The sequence below is a fragment of the Moschus berezovskii genome, chromosome 9 (assembly GCF_049115385.1).
Source record: "Moschus berezovskii isolate FMDL1 chromosome 9, NW_MosBer_1.0, whole genome shotgun sequence".
Classification (NCBI taxonomy): Eukaryota; Metazoa; Chordata; class Mammalia; order Artiodactyla; family Moschidae; genus Moschus; species Moschus berezovskii.
In genome coordinates, this window is record NC_142468.1 from 11515458 (window position 1) to 11532938 (window position 17481).

At 40.4% G+C, this 17481-nt stretch overlaps 1 protein-coding gene across 6 annotated transcripts in view; it reads left to right on the forward strand.

Annotated features, from left to right (window-relative positions):
• The window catches only part of CEP128 (centrosomal protein 128), a 487012-nt gene that overhangs the window by 439942 nt on the left and 29589 nt on the right, over positions 1 to 17481 (forward strand). For 4 of the 6 annotated variants that reach the window (XM_088839414.1, XM_088839415.1, XM_088839413.1 and 1 more), the window contains 2 exons: positions 2614 to 2691; positions 6808 to 6921. In XM_088839414.1, the coding sequence (XP_088695540.1) occupies positions 2614 to 2691; positions 6808 to 6921 (192 nt within the window). Of the gene's footprint in view, positions 1 to 2613; positions 2692 to 6807; positions 6922 to 17481 lie in introns of those variants that run through there. The other 2 variants (XR_008687351.2, XM_055437328.2) reach the window with 2 other exon arrangements.

Here is a 17481-nt window from a genome sequence, read left to right on the forward strand (position 1 = left end):
CAGTCTTTTTTATATTTTTTCTATTGTGATTTATCTCAGGATATTGAACAGAGTTCTCTGTGCTGTCCAGTAGGACCTTGTTGTTTATGAATTCCATATGTAATAGTTTGCATCTACTAACTTCAGACTTACAGTCCATCCCTTCCCACTCCCCTCCCTTGGCAACCACAAGTCTGTTCTCTACTGTCTGAGAGTCTAGGAAACGTGTTTTAATGAATCTGTCCTACACATGAAGACATTAAATGAAGCCATTTAAAATGCATGGCAGTTTAAGTTGAGCACATGCTTCAAAAAGACTAACGAAAAAAAGTAGACTAATAAAAGTACAAGTTAAGGGGAAGGAACAAAATACTTAAGTCCTTAAGTGGAACTTGGAAAAGAAGTTTAAGTAGAACTTGAAAAGTTACGAAAGTGACGAAACAGCATTTACAACTTAACAATTTCAAAAAAGCAAAGTAAGGATGTTTCCACTCTTCTCTCAAAAATCACATTAGAAAATGCAAATATGAAGAAATAGAAACAGTGGTTTACACATCGATAACTAGAAGACGTCTATAACTCCAAGTCAAAGAAGATAGGGCAAAATAACTCATAATGATAAAGAGGGTAAAATGACTCTTAACATGCCTGTCAAGAGGAGAGCTTTGGAAGGCAGATTTTATTCAGCCTGTAGAATTTCAGAAAGGTTTTTGAGCTGGTGGTACTTTTTTATTCCAGAAGGAAAGAGTGGAAATAAGGACATTGGAAGTGTCTTCAGGGAAGAGTCAGAGCCTCCAAACTGTCTCCATCCGTACCTCCATCCACACACCTTGCAGGGAGCCACAAGGGTATACTCTGGAGAAGCGCTGAATTAGAGGTGAAGGCAGAGAGCAGCATCAGTGTGAGACAGGGATCCAAACAGGAAATAAAAGTGGGTCTGTCAGCTGATGAGAACACCAGTTCCTAACCCTGTCTAGTTCCCAAAAGAAACTGAACTCCTCCTGAGAAAAAACCTTCTTATACATATAATATGGAGCCTCCCCCCAGTAAAAAAAAAAAAAAGCCATCTGACCACCTGATTAGCCTACAGTTTGATTATATATGTCTCAGGTATTTTTGCAAAAATGATGTGCTGCTGCTGCTGCTAAGTCACTTCAGTCGTGTCCGACTCTGTGTGACCCCATAGACGGAAGCCCACCAGGCTCCCCCGTCCCTGGGATTCTCCAGGCAAGAACACTGGAGTGGGTTGCCATTTCCTTCTCCAATGTGTGGAAGTGGAAAGTGAAAAGTGAAAGTGAAGTCGCTCAGTCGTGTCCGACCCTTAGCGACCCCACGGACTGCAGCCTACCAGGAAATGATGTGCTATACATTGGTAACTAACAAACCAATCTTACAGCTTAACACTGTGCAAGTTGCTTTTTCATTCCCGTTACATTCCAATGTAAGCCACTCCAGTCCTCTTGCCTAGAAAATCCCATGGATGGAGGAGCCTGGTAGGCTGCAGTCCGTGGGTCGCTAAGGGTCGGACACGACTGAGCGACTTCACTTTCACTTTCACATTCCAATACAGTGGGCGGCTCTCGTCTGTCTTGAAGTTCTGCCCTCTGGAACATGTGGTCTCCAGGGTCCTTAAGGCAGGATCTAAGGTGGAAGAGGGAGCATACAGACTCAGTTCTCTCGGTCCAGAAGGGACCCTTGTCACCTTCATTCATAATCTGTTGTGCAGATCCATTCACGTGGGAGACGTGAAGGAACACTTGGAACATTGGGTGGTCACTAACTTCTCAGCAGCTCTGTGCAGACTTGAGTGCAGGTTCTTGCAGGCCCCTTTCTTCCCATGACAAAGCCATGGGGTTTGTTTTTAATTTCATTGAATATTAACAATTCATTTTGAATGTAAAAGCTATCTATGTGCCTGCCCTGTGACAGGAGTCAGAATACAGAGGTGTGTATGGTACAGTCTCTGGTCTCAAGGTTATTCTACATTTAACCTCTTAATTCAATATTGGCTTTGAAATAATTTTCAGGTCATTCCCTCTTAGTGGTTATATTGGTATGTATAAATCAGTGACTAGCTAATCAAAGACTGTAGAAGTTATTGATTTGTAATCAACAGGACCTTTTGTCCCTGTGGAGAAATCTTTAATTTCAGATATTTCTTCTAAGTCTTTTGAGAACTGCGCTTTTCCTTTTTATCTCAAATAATTGTTGAGAGCTCTTTTCTTCTTTACAATGGTAACATGTAAGGATCTCTAATGGGCTCTGTAGATAAGTAAATGCAAATTTATCTGTTTCTCATTATTACCTTGTGATTTCTGATGTGCACTGAAGCAGGTTTGTAAATTAATATGAATTTCTCTATAGAAAATTTCGTAGCGTATCAGTTGAAAGCAGTTATCTAGGAAGAGCTTTGTATCTGAGGCAGTTTGCAAATGGATCTCATATACTTAATTTAAAACTTTTATTTTCTGATTTGAAAACATTCATCTTAGAAAGACTGTTTCTTCTTAGTTGACTCTCTCAATCTACAGCTTGAACTGCTTATACCAGTGGTACAACTGATTTTTAGTAGTTGGATTCTGAAGTATTGATCAATTTTTTATGATGTTTGCTTGCCTTGTTTTCTTGTTCTAGAGTACCCGAGTGGCTTTGGACCATCTGGAGTCTGTGCCTGAGAAACTGAGCCTACTAGAAGATTTCAAAGGCTTCCGAGTGAGAAAGAGTTGGCTTGTCTCTTTCAGTATTTTTATCTGAGTGAGAACAAGTGACATCTTCCTGATGTGCAAAGAAAATTGTAGGGAGGGAGGAAAAACCAAAGAGCTTGGAGACTCTTAGCTCTCAATCTTATCCGAGTTTATTGACATTTGTGAAGCCAGGATTGAAAATAATGGAATTTATATATTAGCACAATAAAGGAAAATAGAGACTTTTACCCTATTACCAGAAGCTCATTTGGCTCCCTAAAGCTTTAATTATAATTTAGAAAAAGCTGAGAATTAAAACATATTACATTTGTGTTATATATATCTTTTTGATGACCAGTTTTCATTTGTGAATTATCTTCTTTTATTAAATCATTATATTTCCAGAGTACTATTTGTCTTAGAGATACAGTAGGACACAGGTTATCCCTATATGACGATATATGAATTCAATCCACATAGAATTTTAGATTTTGTATCCAGTGCTATTTATTGATAGAACTCTAACCATAAAGGATTTCCTTATGAAGTCAGTTAATTACATATGTGGGTTTACTGACTATAATTTTTTTCAAGTTGCTCATAGAGGAGAGAGGCAAAGCAAATAACCCTTCCACCCAGTCATGCCAAACAAGGCCCAGCCCAGATAGCATCCGCACATGTCCCCTTAGGGATGGATACATATGTAGTGGACAGTTTTAATGATATGTGATTTTTTTTTTACCCTGTATGAACAAACAAACGTGAGAGTCTCTTTCTGGAAAACTTTTAACCGTTCATTTCACCTTGGCTTTAAAATATTACTTATATTTAGGTTCTGCTTAACTCTAACATATTTGAGAATATAGTGAGTCAGAAATATAAGGCAGATCATGCCATATTGATTTCTTGGAGGTATTAATGTGATTCACCTTTCAAGGTCTACACTATTTTAAAATTTCACTGTGTATTTTGCTAGTTCAGTAACTGAACATTTTTGAGTGGGATCTAAAGTTGAGCTGACACATGTGGAAATCTAGAATATCACATATAGAGTAAAACCAAGCATTTCTAGTGTATTTTATTAAAGTTTCAATTCTTTCTCATGATTTGATTTTATATTTGCAGTCTAAATCTCAGTCTCTATCAAAGAATTGCGAAAAATGTACAAGAAGGTATAATTTCTGTTCACCCTTACATGACCCCGTGCGGAGAGGAGACAGTATGTTACATGCATGTCCTTCCGCTTGTTTCTCTTTAGATAATAGAAGCTGTCAGAGTGAGTGAAGGGCAGGCAAGAGAGAAAGTCCTGGAAGCAGGTGGCATTTGTCACCTGAGAAACTGACGCCTGTCTCACACCAGTGTAAAAGTGTAAAATGTAACCTCCAGCAACAGCTCACTTTTCCTCAGTGGCCTACCTTAAACAGAGTGTTCACAAGTACAGTGGAAAAGTTCTTCTCTACTATTGCCAAGCTTCTTTGCTATTTTCCATCATATGGGCTACTAATCATCTACAAATCTAGCTTATGTGTATGCACACTCACATAGGAAGATGGTGAAATTTTTAGAGACAGAATGTTTTTCAGAATTTAGAATTGTACTTTTAGTCATTCAAATTGAAACGTATGCCTTTAAAATGGAAAGAAATTTGTTAGCAAGTATTACGCACTATATATGGCAGGCAAAAGCTAAGCATTTTATATTTCTTCAAATCCTCAGAGACGCACTATAGATTGGCATTATTTTCCCTTATTTTACTACTCAGGAAACTGAAGCTTGGAGTGTGTAGATTATATAAAACTATGATATAATTCTGCATATTTATAGGAAAGCCCATCTGTTTTGCCTACTGCCTCTAGCCTGAAACCCATTCCATATATACTCTAAAGCCATCTATATGATAAAAAGAGGTCATGTAATCAATTAATGAAAACAACATTGCCTTAAATAAAAACATATAAAGCCTTTAGATTATGAGATGTAGATTATATTTTTCAAATACTTAAAACTTTCTAAAATTCAATATGCAGTTAGCAAGTTTAAAAACCTAAGTTCTGGTTCATGCTCCTGCCCCAGACAAAATCACTTAATATCTTAGAGCTTATTTCTTCATCCGTAAAATGAGAGACTTGAACAATATTATCTCTGTTGTTCCAGCTCACACTGGCATCACTAGCATATATGTGAAAATGCATTTCACGTGTTTTTGGGCAGTACTGTAGTCTCTGACAGCTTCCCTGTTGGCTCAGAGGTTAAAGCGTCTGCCTCCAATGCGGGAGACCCGGGTTCGATCCCTGGGTCGGGAAGATCCCCTGGAGAAGGAAATGGCAACCCACTCCAGTATTCTTGCCTGGAGAATCCCATGGACGGAGAAGCCTGGTGGGCTACAGTCCACGGGGTCGCAAAGAGTTGGACACGACTGAGCCACTGAACGGAATGGTAGTCTCTGACAACTAAACGTGAATACAGATGTCATCTTACTTAGATGATCTTGACTTTATTCTTATTTAAAGGTGTCATAGTGTCTGTCTCTCTCTGTTTCTCTCTGTCCCTCCTTCCCCATCCCACTTCATTTATTTTTTTAATCCTTATTTTGAAAGGAATGGTTCAGCACCACAGTCCTACATTTAAACATTTCATATTTGATATGCAGGAGAGGGAACAGCTTTGGGTTCCAAGGTCACTCTGCACAAATTGCCTAGCCTTGGACAGATCATTCTTAACTTACCTGGGATGTAACTTTTTTTTTTAATAAAAATGATAACTTTGGAATTCTAATACCCCTTCTGGTCTGAACATTCAAAAAGTTATTTGGGGCTGTTTGGGGAACTAAATTCCGTAGATGATTTTTCTTATGTATGAAAATCAGTTGCCCTTATTCTGTTTAATTTCTCCCTAAGTCATACTAGAAGGGTCTACATAGGGGACTTCCCTGGCAGTCCAGTGGTTAAGACTCCAGACTTCCAATGCAGGAGTTGCCCAGTTTAGATCCTGGTTGGGGAACTAAGATCTGATATGCCCTGCAGTGCAGCCAAAAAAAAAAGAAATGTCTAACAGGCTACAGTGACTGTTTGCTGTGTTCTATCCTCTCTCCCCAGAAAGAAGGAAAAATAGGAAGGCGGGCCCTGGTAATTTTTTTCTGTCTTAATTTATTACCTGAATCTTTTCATGCTTTTGAGGGAAGGTGAACTATTCTTTTTTTTTTTTTTCCTTTAAGATATTTTTGATGTGGACCATTTTTAAAGTCTTTATTGAATTTGTTACAAGATTGCTTCTGTTTTACGGTGTTGGTCTTTTGGCCCTGAAGCATATGGGATCTGGGTTCCCCAATCAGGGATTGAACCCATGCCCCCTGCATTGGAACATAAAGTCTTAACCACTGGGCTACCAGGGAAGTTCCAAGATGAGCTATCCTTACGTTTAAAAATCTACATGAAATAATAGTTAAAAGGTAGTATGTTGAAGAAAGAGAAATTTTTATTTTTGCTAAGTGCTATTCTAAGATGGAGAAGGCAATGGCAAGCCACTCCAGTACTATTGCCTAGAAAATCCCATGGATGGAGGAGCCTGGTAGGCTGCAGTCCTTGGGGTCGCTAAGGGTCGGACACGATTGACCGACTTCACTTTCACTTTTCACTTTCACACATTGGAGAAGGAAATGGCAACCCACTCCAGTGTTCTTGCCTGGAGAATCCCAGGGACGGGGGAGCCTGGTGGGCTTCTGTCTATGGGGTCACACAGAGTCGGACACGACTGAAGTGACTCAGCAGCAGCAGCAGCAGCAGCAGCTATTCTAAGGGACAGTATACACCATCCAAAAGTGGCATGGTGTCATTAAATACCATATCAAACAACTCACTGTTACTTTAAATCTTTCCCTTCACCTAAAGGGTGTCGGTCATTTCAGATTGGCATGGGGACTACCAGTGGGAGAAAAAAAATGCCAATAACTTTTGTGGGACTGTTTTTATTTTTAATAGTAGCATCTAAAGTGACCATCTTTTTCCTTATCCTTGGGAACCTATGATTTCTCTGTATAGCTCTCTAAATGCCTATAATGATTTATTATCTAGATATCAAACTTTCTCAGCCTAATTTCAAGCTCTGGTTTCTCTTTCATCCGCCAATTTAGACCCTTTTTTTGCAGGGTTCCCACAGTTTATCCGAAAGAACTGACAGGAGATATTCGAAATACCGAGTTCACAGAGAGTCTCTTCAGCAATGCCGGGATGACACCAAGCACAGCATCCAAAGCTTCAAAGTAATGTCTTTTATATACATTTTCAGACTTTGGGCATTACCCATGGTTATGGCTATAGCTTTCTAAGCAGGCCCCGTGGTGTGTTCATAAGGGTACTTATGAAAGAAATGTCTTGATGTAGGAGATAGATCTTCAATTCTGTAGAAGTAGAAAATAAAAATTCAGGGATCGTATTTATAACTTTTTTATCTGAGAACTAATCTTTAAGTGTATGCCATTGTGGCTCAGCTGGTAAAGAATCCACCTGCAATGCGGAAGACCTGGGTTCGATCCCTGGAGAAGGGAAAGGCTACCCACTCCAGTATTCTGGCCTAGAGAATTCCAAGGACTATACAGTCCATGGGGTTGCAAAGAGTAGGACACGACTGAGCGACTTTAGCTTTCTTTCACTTTCACTTTCATTGTTGCTTAATATGTCGTTTGTCTATGGGAATTGATGCTGCTTAGGAAATCCTGGTGGGCTTCCCAGATGGCTCAGTGGAAAAGAATCTGCTTGCTAATGCAGGAGATGTGGGTTCGATCCCTGGGTTGAGAAGATCCCCTGAAGAAGGAAATGACAGCCTACGCCAGTATTCTTGCCTGCGAAATCCCACGGGTAGAGGAGCCTGGTTGGATACAATCCGTGGTGTCGCAGAGTTGGACACGATTTGGTGACTAACAACAGTAAGAAATCCTGAGTCAGGAAACCCCTGGCCTCTTGATTGGTCAGTGGCTTACTGTGCATGGCCACCCTCCTCATTGTGTAAGTCTGACTATTCCTTTCTCTGCGCTAAATCCTCAGGAGGTGAAACAGCATATAGTGTTTCGTAGGATAAGCGTTTATAGTCGTTCATTTCATGAGGATAAGAGCTCAATATTACTGCTTCTCTCTGTGATTCTCTAGTGGGGGACCATATGAGAGACTGGGAAGATCTGACCTAAATTACAGAAAGCCTGCCATTCTCTAGAAGCTGTCCGAGACGCATGTGGGTTATGGGGTGACTTGAAACTCATTTGACCTTTAACAGGTGTCAGCCTGGAGCTGAACTTCTTAACCCCAGCATTAGTGACATGCATGCCAGGTAATTCTTTGTTGCAGAGGCTGTCCTAGGCATTGTGGAATGTTAAACAGCGTCCCTAAGAATTTACTCACTGGATACCAGTCGCATTCCCCGTCCCAAGCTGTGGCATCCAAAAGTGTCTGGGTGTTGCTAGGCATCCCCTGGAGGGCAAAGCTGCCCTCTCCCTCTCACTGAGAACACTGAGCTAGAGAGGATCCATCTATAGTGCACTCCAAGTCAATTTAGAAAATAAAGCTGAAGTTTCAGCTCTTTTACATTCTTACAAAGTTCAATATATACGCATATTCATTACACTGTATATATTCACTTATTTCAGCCAAGTGTAATTATTTTTAAGGTGCGTCTTCCCTCCTCTGAATGTAATTGGACTGAATGCTCAGTGGATGTAAAGACAGTATTCATTTACATAAGCCCTCCCTGGCATGCTTTGTTGCTTCCCCCATCCCAAACAGAAACTTAACACAGTATGCCGTGTTATTTATGCCCTTACTGCGAAGAGGGCAGCCTGTGACTTTGTGCTTTTTTATACCTTTGCTCTTTATATTGGTATTATTGACTATAGCAGCGACCATGTTATCTTATATGGCAAATTTTAAGTTCACTTAATTGTCTTCCAGCATTCTCATCAGGTCTCGTATACTCAAGCATTTCTCTGCCACTTAGAGTGCCACTGATTTAAGCAGAAGAACAAGGCTTAGACAACAATAGTTAATAATAATAACTCCTCGTTATTGAGAACATATTAGATCAAACTACATGAAATTGCTCTTATTGTGTGTGTCTTATGCCTTATGTGCCTGATCTCACTTAATCCTCACAACAACCCTCTTTATTTTTTTTTTTAAACCACTGACGAAAACCAGGTTATAGAGCAATTAAGTGGTTGAATCGTGGTTAAAACCTAAATCTGCCTGGTAACAAGAATCTATATCCTTGACCACCAGGCTGCTGTAGTGTAAATTTGGATCTGCTATCCCTTAATTTTTTTTAGAAGTCACCATGCAGGACAATATCTTTAATAAATAAAAGTCTGTTTTCTCCAAAAGTACAGAAACACAATGTATGCCTCTTTGTTCAATAGAGGTCTAAAAACAGATGAAACATTTAAAACATTGTTTCAGTTAGATTCAGTATCAGGTGAATCAGTGCTATCGAGTGGCACCCAAATTGCTATAAATCAGTGCAATTTCTATAACAGCATATGGCAAAGCTATAAATGTTTAACATGTTCAGCAAGTAATCTCATTGGAGTTCTCTTTAAAATTACATTTTCAGCTGAAGAGGAAATCAAGCCTGGTTTTGTGAGGCCAACACTTATCAAAATGAGAAATAAGTTTGAACATTTTGCAAATAGGCAGTGCAAATACAGGAAAGAGCCACAAAGCACATTGTATGATGACATTGTTCCACATTAACACTGCTTTTAAACATTTTAACATTTTTAAATGTTGATCCATTTCAGTGATGAATATGTAGATGATTATCCTGTGTAGCAGATGTCTGGCCTGAAACAATGCAGTGATCTAACGCAAAACTCATGAGACTATCACATTTTTTGTAGTCATTATTGAGAAAAATATGAGAGCACATTTTTGCGAATCATAGATACCAATGATCATTTGCTTATATGCTTTTTACAAAAATAACTTATTAAGAATGAAAGGGGAAGCAGCTTCAAAAGAAATAAGTTCATATGAGCAGTGAAAAAATTGTTAATTTCTTAGCTTCCTGGATAATCAGAGAAGCTGCCTCTGATTTGTTGTTGTTCGGTCACTCAGTTATGTCCAACGCTTTGCAACACCGTGGATTGCAGGATGTCAGGCCTCCCTGTCCTTCGCTATCTCCCAGAGTTTGCTCAAACTCTGTACAGACTATATTGCCAAAGCACTGCATTACCTGTCGGAGATGGGGTGGCAGCACGTATAAACATACAGAAGGCAGGTCTTCAAGTAGGGAATAGCTATCTGTCATCTTAATCCTTATAAAATAATTTCTATACAGTTGTTTTAGAGCACAGTTTGGCAGACTGCCAGCCATGGGCCACATCTTGCCTGCTGACTGCTTTTGTAAGTAGAAACATTTATTCATGTGTTGTCTATGGTAGCTTTCATGCTCAATGGCAGAGTTGAGTAGTTGCAACAGAAACTGTACGGCCCACAAAGCCTCATGTATTTATCATCAGGTTCTCTGTAGGAAAATTTTGCCAACTCCTGATCTAGAGAAAGGAGACTTTAACCAAACTATTCTTACTTCCTTTACATGTTGTGTAAAGTATTCTCTTTTCTTCATTTATCAGCCAAATACATACTACACGAGTTCTTTGTAAAGTCATAATACTATTCATTCATTCAACAAATATTTGTTGAGTTTCAGCCATGTGCCAGGAACTTTCTAGGTGCATGGGAATCACATCAGGGAACAAAACAAAGATCTCTGCCTTTGAGAGCTTCTGTTCTTAAGGTAAGATCTTCAGGTCTGTTGTTGCTGACTGCAACATTCAGCAAACATATACTGAGTTTCCACTGCACACAAGACGCAGTGCTGGAAGGTGGAGAGAGTGATGGCATTTTAATAAAAAAATCATTACCAATCCTCAGGAATTCAAATAGCTGTAGTACAAAGGAGAAAGGGATAAATGCTGTAAAGACGACCCCATTAGGGGACTTCCCTGATGACACAGTAGTTAAGAATCCACCTTCCAATACAGGGGATATAGGTTCGTTCCCTGGTGGGGGAACTAAGGTCCCGCAAGCCACTGGGGAGATAAGCCCACAGGCCACAACTACTGAACCGCTGCACTCTAGAGCCTGGGCTCCGCTCTATGCCACGACTAGAGAAAGCCAGTGGGCTGCCTTCAGGCCCAGCACAACCAAAAAAAAATTTTAAATCGACCCAATAAACAGCAGTGGAAGTTCAGAGAAGAAAGACGCTCTAAAGTCTTTTGAAAAGAGGCTCGTGATGACAAGGTGCACGGAAGTGTTTTATGCTCTCTGTTTGGAGAAGAATCACTGTTAGCGTTACAGTCATAGAACCCTGACTGTATTACTGTTGACAGACAAATAGCTGTTGGAACAGCAGAACCATGTTGGCAGCTGGCTTCACTCATGCTTTCGCTGATGTCAGAAGGCAGTGAGACATCCAATATGACTGCACTGCTGCTGGGGCGGGGGGCGGGGGTGGGTATAGTAGAAAGTGTGCAAGTCAGATTCCCTTTCAATCCAGAAGGAGACTCATCGCTCACTGTTTACTCCAATGGCCATCACCAGGCCCAAAAGGATCAGGTTTCTAGAAACCCATCAAGATTTTCAGCAGGACTAGGGTCAACAATTGCTGGAGAGTATAATGTAATGTTGTATTGAGCTTCCTAAGTTAACTGGACGAAGCCTGACTCGAAGTATATACGGACACTTCAATTCAGTGCTGAATCGGACACACCGTTGTATACACAACAAAGCATTCCATAGCTCATTTCATCAGGCCTGACTGGGTTTCTGTAAGACAGCAGACTTTGCTGTCCCAGCTGTTTGGAATAGAACAGAATGTTCGACAGTCAGCCAATGACATAGCATTGCTAATGGGAATTCATAGAGGAGCACGGTTTTGTCCAAGATATTCCCATATGCTACCTGCCCCTTTTGCTCTCTACCCGTGTTCAATATATGGTTTTAATTAGCAGTGGAGTTTTTGGTGAAATCACAGAAGGCATGTTTTGTTCCCATCCTTCCTCCTCCTGAAAAGAAAATCATGATTTTCAACTTCTAGTGGAAGAGATAGTAGGCATCTTCTCTTTAAAGAAGCAGATGTTTTACAGGATAAGATGGGGTGGGTAAGGAGTCGATGATAATGGCTTTCAGCACAGGTTGTGAAGCAGAGTCTGACAAAGCCTATTGTCATATTTGCTCAGTGTAAGCACGTGTATGCTGCTCCAGGAAGCTGTTTCTCCCTGCCTGAATTGCTCCGTGGTTTGTTTATGCTTTGCTCTTAGCAATTAATGACTGCGCCTTCTCTCTAAGGTCAGCTATTTCTGTCCATATCTTAAATCATCTACAATTGTTAGCTTCTGAAGCATGCAATATATAACTCCTGGTGCAATTCACAATTGGAGGTGATTTTCATTTAATGACTATTAAAATATATCATCAGTGTATTAGGTAATTTTACAGATATTGCTTGGGAATAGTAGTGGCAATCACAGTGGAAATTGAGGGAGCTTTAACCTCATAATACCCCAATTATCTGACTTATAACCACGTCTCTCCATGCTTTTTAAAGCAGTTGTGTGTAAACTGCTATGTAAGTGTAGCTCTATGCTTCTCCCAGCCGCAAGCAATTTGCCATCATTTAAGTCTCTCCTGGAAAGAAAGAAAGTGAAGTTACTCAATTTTGTCCAGCTCTTTGCGACCACGTGGACTGTAGCCTGCCAGGCTGCTCCATCCAAGGGATTCTCCAGGCAAGAATACTGCAGTGGGTTTCCATTTCCTACTCCAAGGGATCTTCCTGACCCAGGGATCAAACCCTTGTCTCTTGCAACTCCTGCTTTGGCAGGCAGATTCATTATCATTGTACCACCTGGGAAGCCCTATATAGAGATTTAGGGCATTTGTCCCCAACCTTTGTGCCACGGACCAGAAATGGTCCCTGGCCTGATTTAGGAACCTGGCTACATAGTAGGAGATGAGTGGCGGGCAAGCGATGCTTTGCCTTTCTTTACAGCCTTTCCCCACTGCTCACATTAAGGCCTGAGCTCCACCTCCTATCAAATCAGCAGTGGCTTGAACCCTACTGCACTTGAATCAACCCAAACCCCTCCCCTCATCATTGGAAAAATTGTCTTCCACAATACTGGTCCCTGGTGCCAAAAAGGTTGAGGACTGGTGATTTAAGGTACAAGACTAATCTTAAAAAAATAAAATAAAGTCACTTTAAGTGACTTTTAAAGTAAAGGGTGTGACTTTTTAAAGTAAAGGGTCACTCTTTGTGACCCTATAGACCTGTAGCGTGCCAGGCTCCTCTGTCCGTGGGATTCTCCAGGCAAGAATACTGGAGTGGGTTGCCATGCCCTTCTCCAGGGGATCTTCCCCACCCAGGGATTGATCCCAGGTCTCCCACATTGCAGGCAGATTCTTTACCATCTGAGCCATCGAGGGCAGAGGGGGAACTGATGATTTGAGATGCAAGTCTAATCTTTAAGTTTCCATAAAAGAGATAGTAAATATAGCTAAAGGTAAATACTGAAATTTGGGAAATGCTGTTCTATGGATGATATGACTTTTGAGGGCAGACACTGTCTGCCTTATCTCTGACTCCAGAATACACAGTGCATGCTAATTTGATGATTAAACTTCTTTTCCCTAACTTCAGCCTTTTACGGAATTCTAACCGATTTCATTGTTATTTTTCCAGTAATGATTAAATGACACATCTGAAACCTCATAGGCAATTGAATCATGCTGAACTCTGAAGCAATTTTTGTTCTTTTGAACTGATTAAGACTAACTTTCCAGTGATAATTTTAACTAGTTGATTGCATCTTGCCATTTTAAAAGTTAAACAAAAGGTTGCCAAATAAGTTGAGATTTTATTTTTTAATATAAAGCCTGAAAATAACAAAGGAGCAAAAGTGATTATTTAGGAGACAAAATGGGTACTTGTATGAGCATATGTTTTGCTATTATTGTGCAGTCGCTAAGACATGTCCCATTCGTTGTGACCCCAAACTAGACTGCATCACGCCAGGATTCCCTGTCCTTCACTATCTCTCAAAGTTTGATCAAATTCACATCCATTGATGTGATGCTATCTAACCATTTCATCCTCTGTCACCCCTTCTCCTCCTGCGCTCAATCTTCCCCAGCATCAGAGTCTTTTCCAATGAGTCAGTTTTTCCAATCAGGTGGCCAAAGTATTGGAGCTTCAGCATCAGTCCTTCCAATGAATATTCAGGACTGATTTCCTCAGTTGGCTGCGTTGATCTCCTTGCAGTCCAGGGGACGCTCAAAAGTCTTCTCCAACACTACAGTTCAGCATCAATTCTTCGGCGCCCAGCTTTCTTTATGGTTCAACTCTCACATCCATACATGGCTATTGGAAAAACCGTAACTGACTATATGGACCTTTGTTGGCAAAGTAATGTCTCTGCTTTTTAATACACTGCCTAGGTTGGACATAACTTTCCTTTCAAGGAGCAAGCATCTGCAGTGATTTTGGAGCCCAAGAAAATAAAATCTGTGACTGCTTCCACTTTTTCACCTTCTATTTGCCATGAACTGATGGGACCAGATGCCATGATCTTAGTTTTCTGAATGTTGAGTTTTAAGCCAAGTTTTTCACTCTCCTCTTTCACTTTCATCAAGAGGCTCTTTAGTTCCTCTTCATTTTCTATTGTAAGGGTGGTGTCATCTGCATATCTGAGGTTGTTGATATTTCCTCCAGCAATCTTGATTCCAGCTTGTAATTCATCCAGCCCGGCATGTCACAAGATTTACTCTGCATTTAAGTTAAATAAGCAGGGTGACAATATACAGCCTTGACATACTCCTTTCCTAATTTTAAACTAATTTTTCCTAAATTTAAATACCCAGAGTAACGGGCAAATTTGGCCTTGGAGTACAGAATGAAGCACTGCAAAGGCTAACATGGTTTTGTCAAGAGAATGCACTGGTCGTAGCAAACACCCTTTTCCAACAACAGAAGACTTTACACATGGACATCACCAGATGGTCAATACTGAAATCAGATTGATTATATTCTTTGCAGCCAAAGATGGCAAAGCACTATACAGTCAGCAAAAGCAAGACCGGGAGTTGACTGTGCCTCAGATCATGAACTCCTTTTTATCAAATTCAGACTTAAATTGAAGAAAGTGGGGAAAACCACTAGACCATTCATGTATGACCTAAATCAAGTCCCTTAGGATTATACACTGAAAGTGACAAATAGATTCAAGGGATTATCTAATAGACCGAGTACCTGAAGAACTATGGACAGAGGTTCGTGATATGGTATAAGAGGCAATGATCAAGACCATCCCCAAGAAAAAGAAAGGCAAAATGGTTGTCTGAGGACACTTTCAAATAGCTGTGAAAAGAAGAGAAGCAAAAGACAAAGGAGAAAATGAAAGATATACCCCATTTGATTGCAGAGTTCCAAAGAATAGCAAGGAGAGATAAGAAAGCCTTCCTCAGTGGTCAGTGCAAAGCAATAGAGGAAAACAATAGAATGGGAAAGACAAGAGATCTCTTCAAGAAAATTAGAGATACCAAGGGAACATTTCATGCAAAGATGGGCACAATAAAGGACAGAAATGGTATGGACCTAACAGAAGCAAAAGATATTAAGAAGAGGTGGCAAGAATCCACAGAAGAACTAAACAAAAAAGATCTTCATGACCCAGATAATCATGATGGTGTGGTCACTCACCTAGAGCCAGACATCCTGGAATGCAGAGTCAAGTGGGCCTTACGAAGCATTACTACAAAGCTAGTAGAGGTGATGGAATTCCAGTTGAGCTATTTCAAATCCTAAAAGATGATGCTGTGAAAATGCTGCAGTCAGTATGCCAACAAATTTGGAAAACTCAGCCGTGGTCACAGGACTGGAAAAGGTCACTTTTCATTCCAATCCCAAAGAAAGGCAATACCAAAGAATGCTCAAACTACCGCACAACTGCACTCATCTCACACGCTAGCAAAGTCATGCTCAAAATTCTCTAAGCCAGGTTTCAACAGTATGTGAATGCTGAACTTCTAGATGTTCAAGCTGGTTTTAGAAAAGGCAGAGGAACCAGAGATCAAATTGCCAACATCCATTGGATCATCGAGAAAGCAAGAGAGTTCCAGAAAAGCATCTACCTCAGTGACTGAACTAAACTGAACTGAATTTTAAACTAGTCCATTGTTCCATGTCTGGTTCTAACTGTTGCTTCTTAGGAGACAGGTAAGGAGGTCTGGTATGCCCATCTCTAAGAATTTTCCATAGTTTGTTGTGGAAACCACACAAAGGTTTAAGCATAGTCAACAAAGCAGAAGTAGATGGTTTTTCTGGAATTCCCTTACTTTCTATGTGATCCAATGAATGTTGGCAGTTTGATCTCTGGCCCCCCTACCTTTTCTAAACCCAACTTGTACATCTGGAATTTCTCAGCTCACATATTGCTAAAGCCTAGCTTGAAGTATTATGAGCATGACCTTGCTGGCCTGTGAAATGAACACAGTTGTCCAGTAGTTTGAACATTCTTTGGCACTGCCTTTCTTTCTGATTGGAATGAAAATTGGACCTTTTCTACTCCTAGGCCACTGGCTGAGATTTCCAAGTTTGCTGACATATTGAGTGTAGCACTTTAACAGCATCATATTTTAGGATTTTAAATAACCCAGCGAGAATTCCATCACCTGTAGTAGCCTTGTTTGTAGTAATGCTTCCTAAAGCCCACTTGGCTCCAGGATGTTTGGCCCTAGATGATGGACCATACCATCATCATTATCCTGTTCATTAATACCTGTTTTGTATAGTTCTTCTATGTATTCTTGCCACTTCTTAAACTCTTCTGCTTCTCTTAGATCCTTACTGTTTCTGTCTGTTATTGTACCCATCCTTTCATGAAATGTTCCCCTGATACCTCCAGATTTCTTGATGAGATCGCTAATCTTTCCCACCGTACTGTTTTCCTCTATTTCCTTGCGTTGTTCACTTAAGAAAGACTTCTTATCTCTCTTTGCTTTTCTCTGGAACTCTGCTTTCATTAGGGTTTTTATTTTTTTTTAACACTACGAAATCCAGTTTCCCTGACAAACCACATGCTTTCTTCACTGTTCACAATAATTTGCTCAATAAAAGCATTAAGAAAGGAAAGATTATGAAGAAATTTAACTGTAAAGATACCATTGTTAATCATATTGAATTCAAAATTCTAAATATATTAGGTGCATCAGTTCAGTTCAGTTGCTCAGTCCTGTCCAGATCTTTGCAACCCCATGATCTACAGCACGCCAAGCCTCCCTGCCCATCATCAACTCCCTGAGCTTACCCAAACTCATGACCATTGAGTCGGTGATGCCATCCAACCATCTCATCCTCTATCATCCCCTTCTCCTCCTGCCTTCAGTCTTTCCCAGCATCAGGGTCTTTTCAAATGAGTCAGTTCTTCACATCAGGTGGCCAAAGTATTGGAGTTTCAGCTTCAGCATCAGTCCTTCCAGTGAGCACCCAGGACTGATCTTCTTTAGGATGGACTGCTTGGATCTCCTTGCTGTCCAAGGGACTCTCAAGAGTCTTCTCCAACACCACAGTTCAAAAACATCAATTCTTTGGTGCTCAGGTTTCTTTATAATCCAATTCTCACATCCATACACGGCTACTAGATAAACCATAGCCTTGACTAGACGGACCTTTGTTGGCAAAGTAGTCTCTACTTTTTAATATGCTGTCTAGGTTGGTTATAACTTTCCTTCCAAGGAGTAAGTGTCTTTTAATTTCATGGCTGCAGTCACCATCTGCAGTG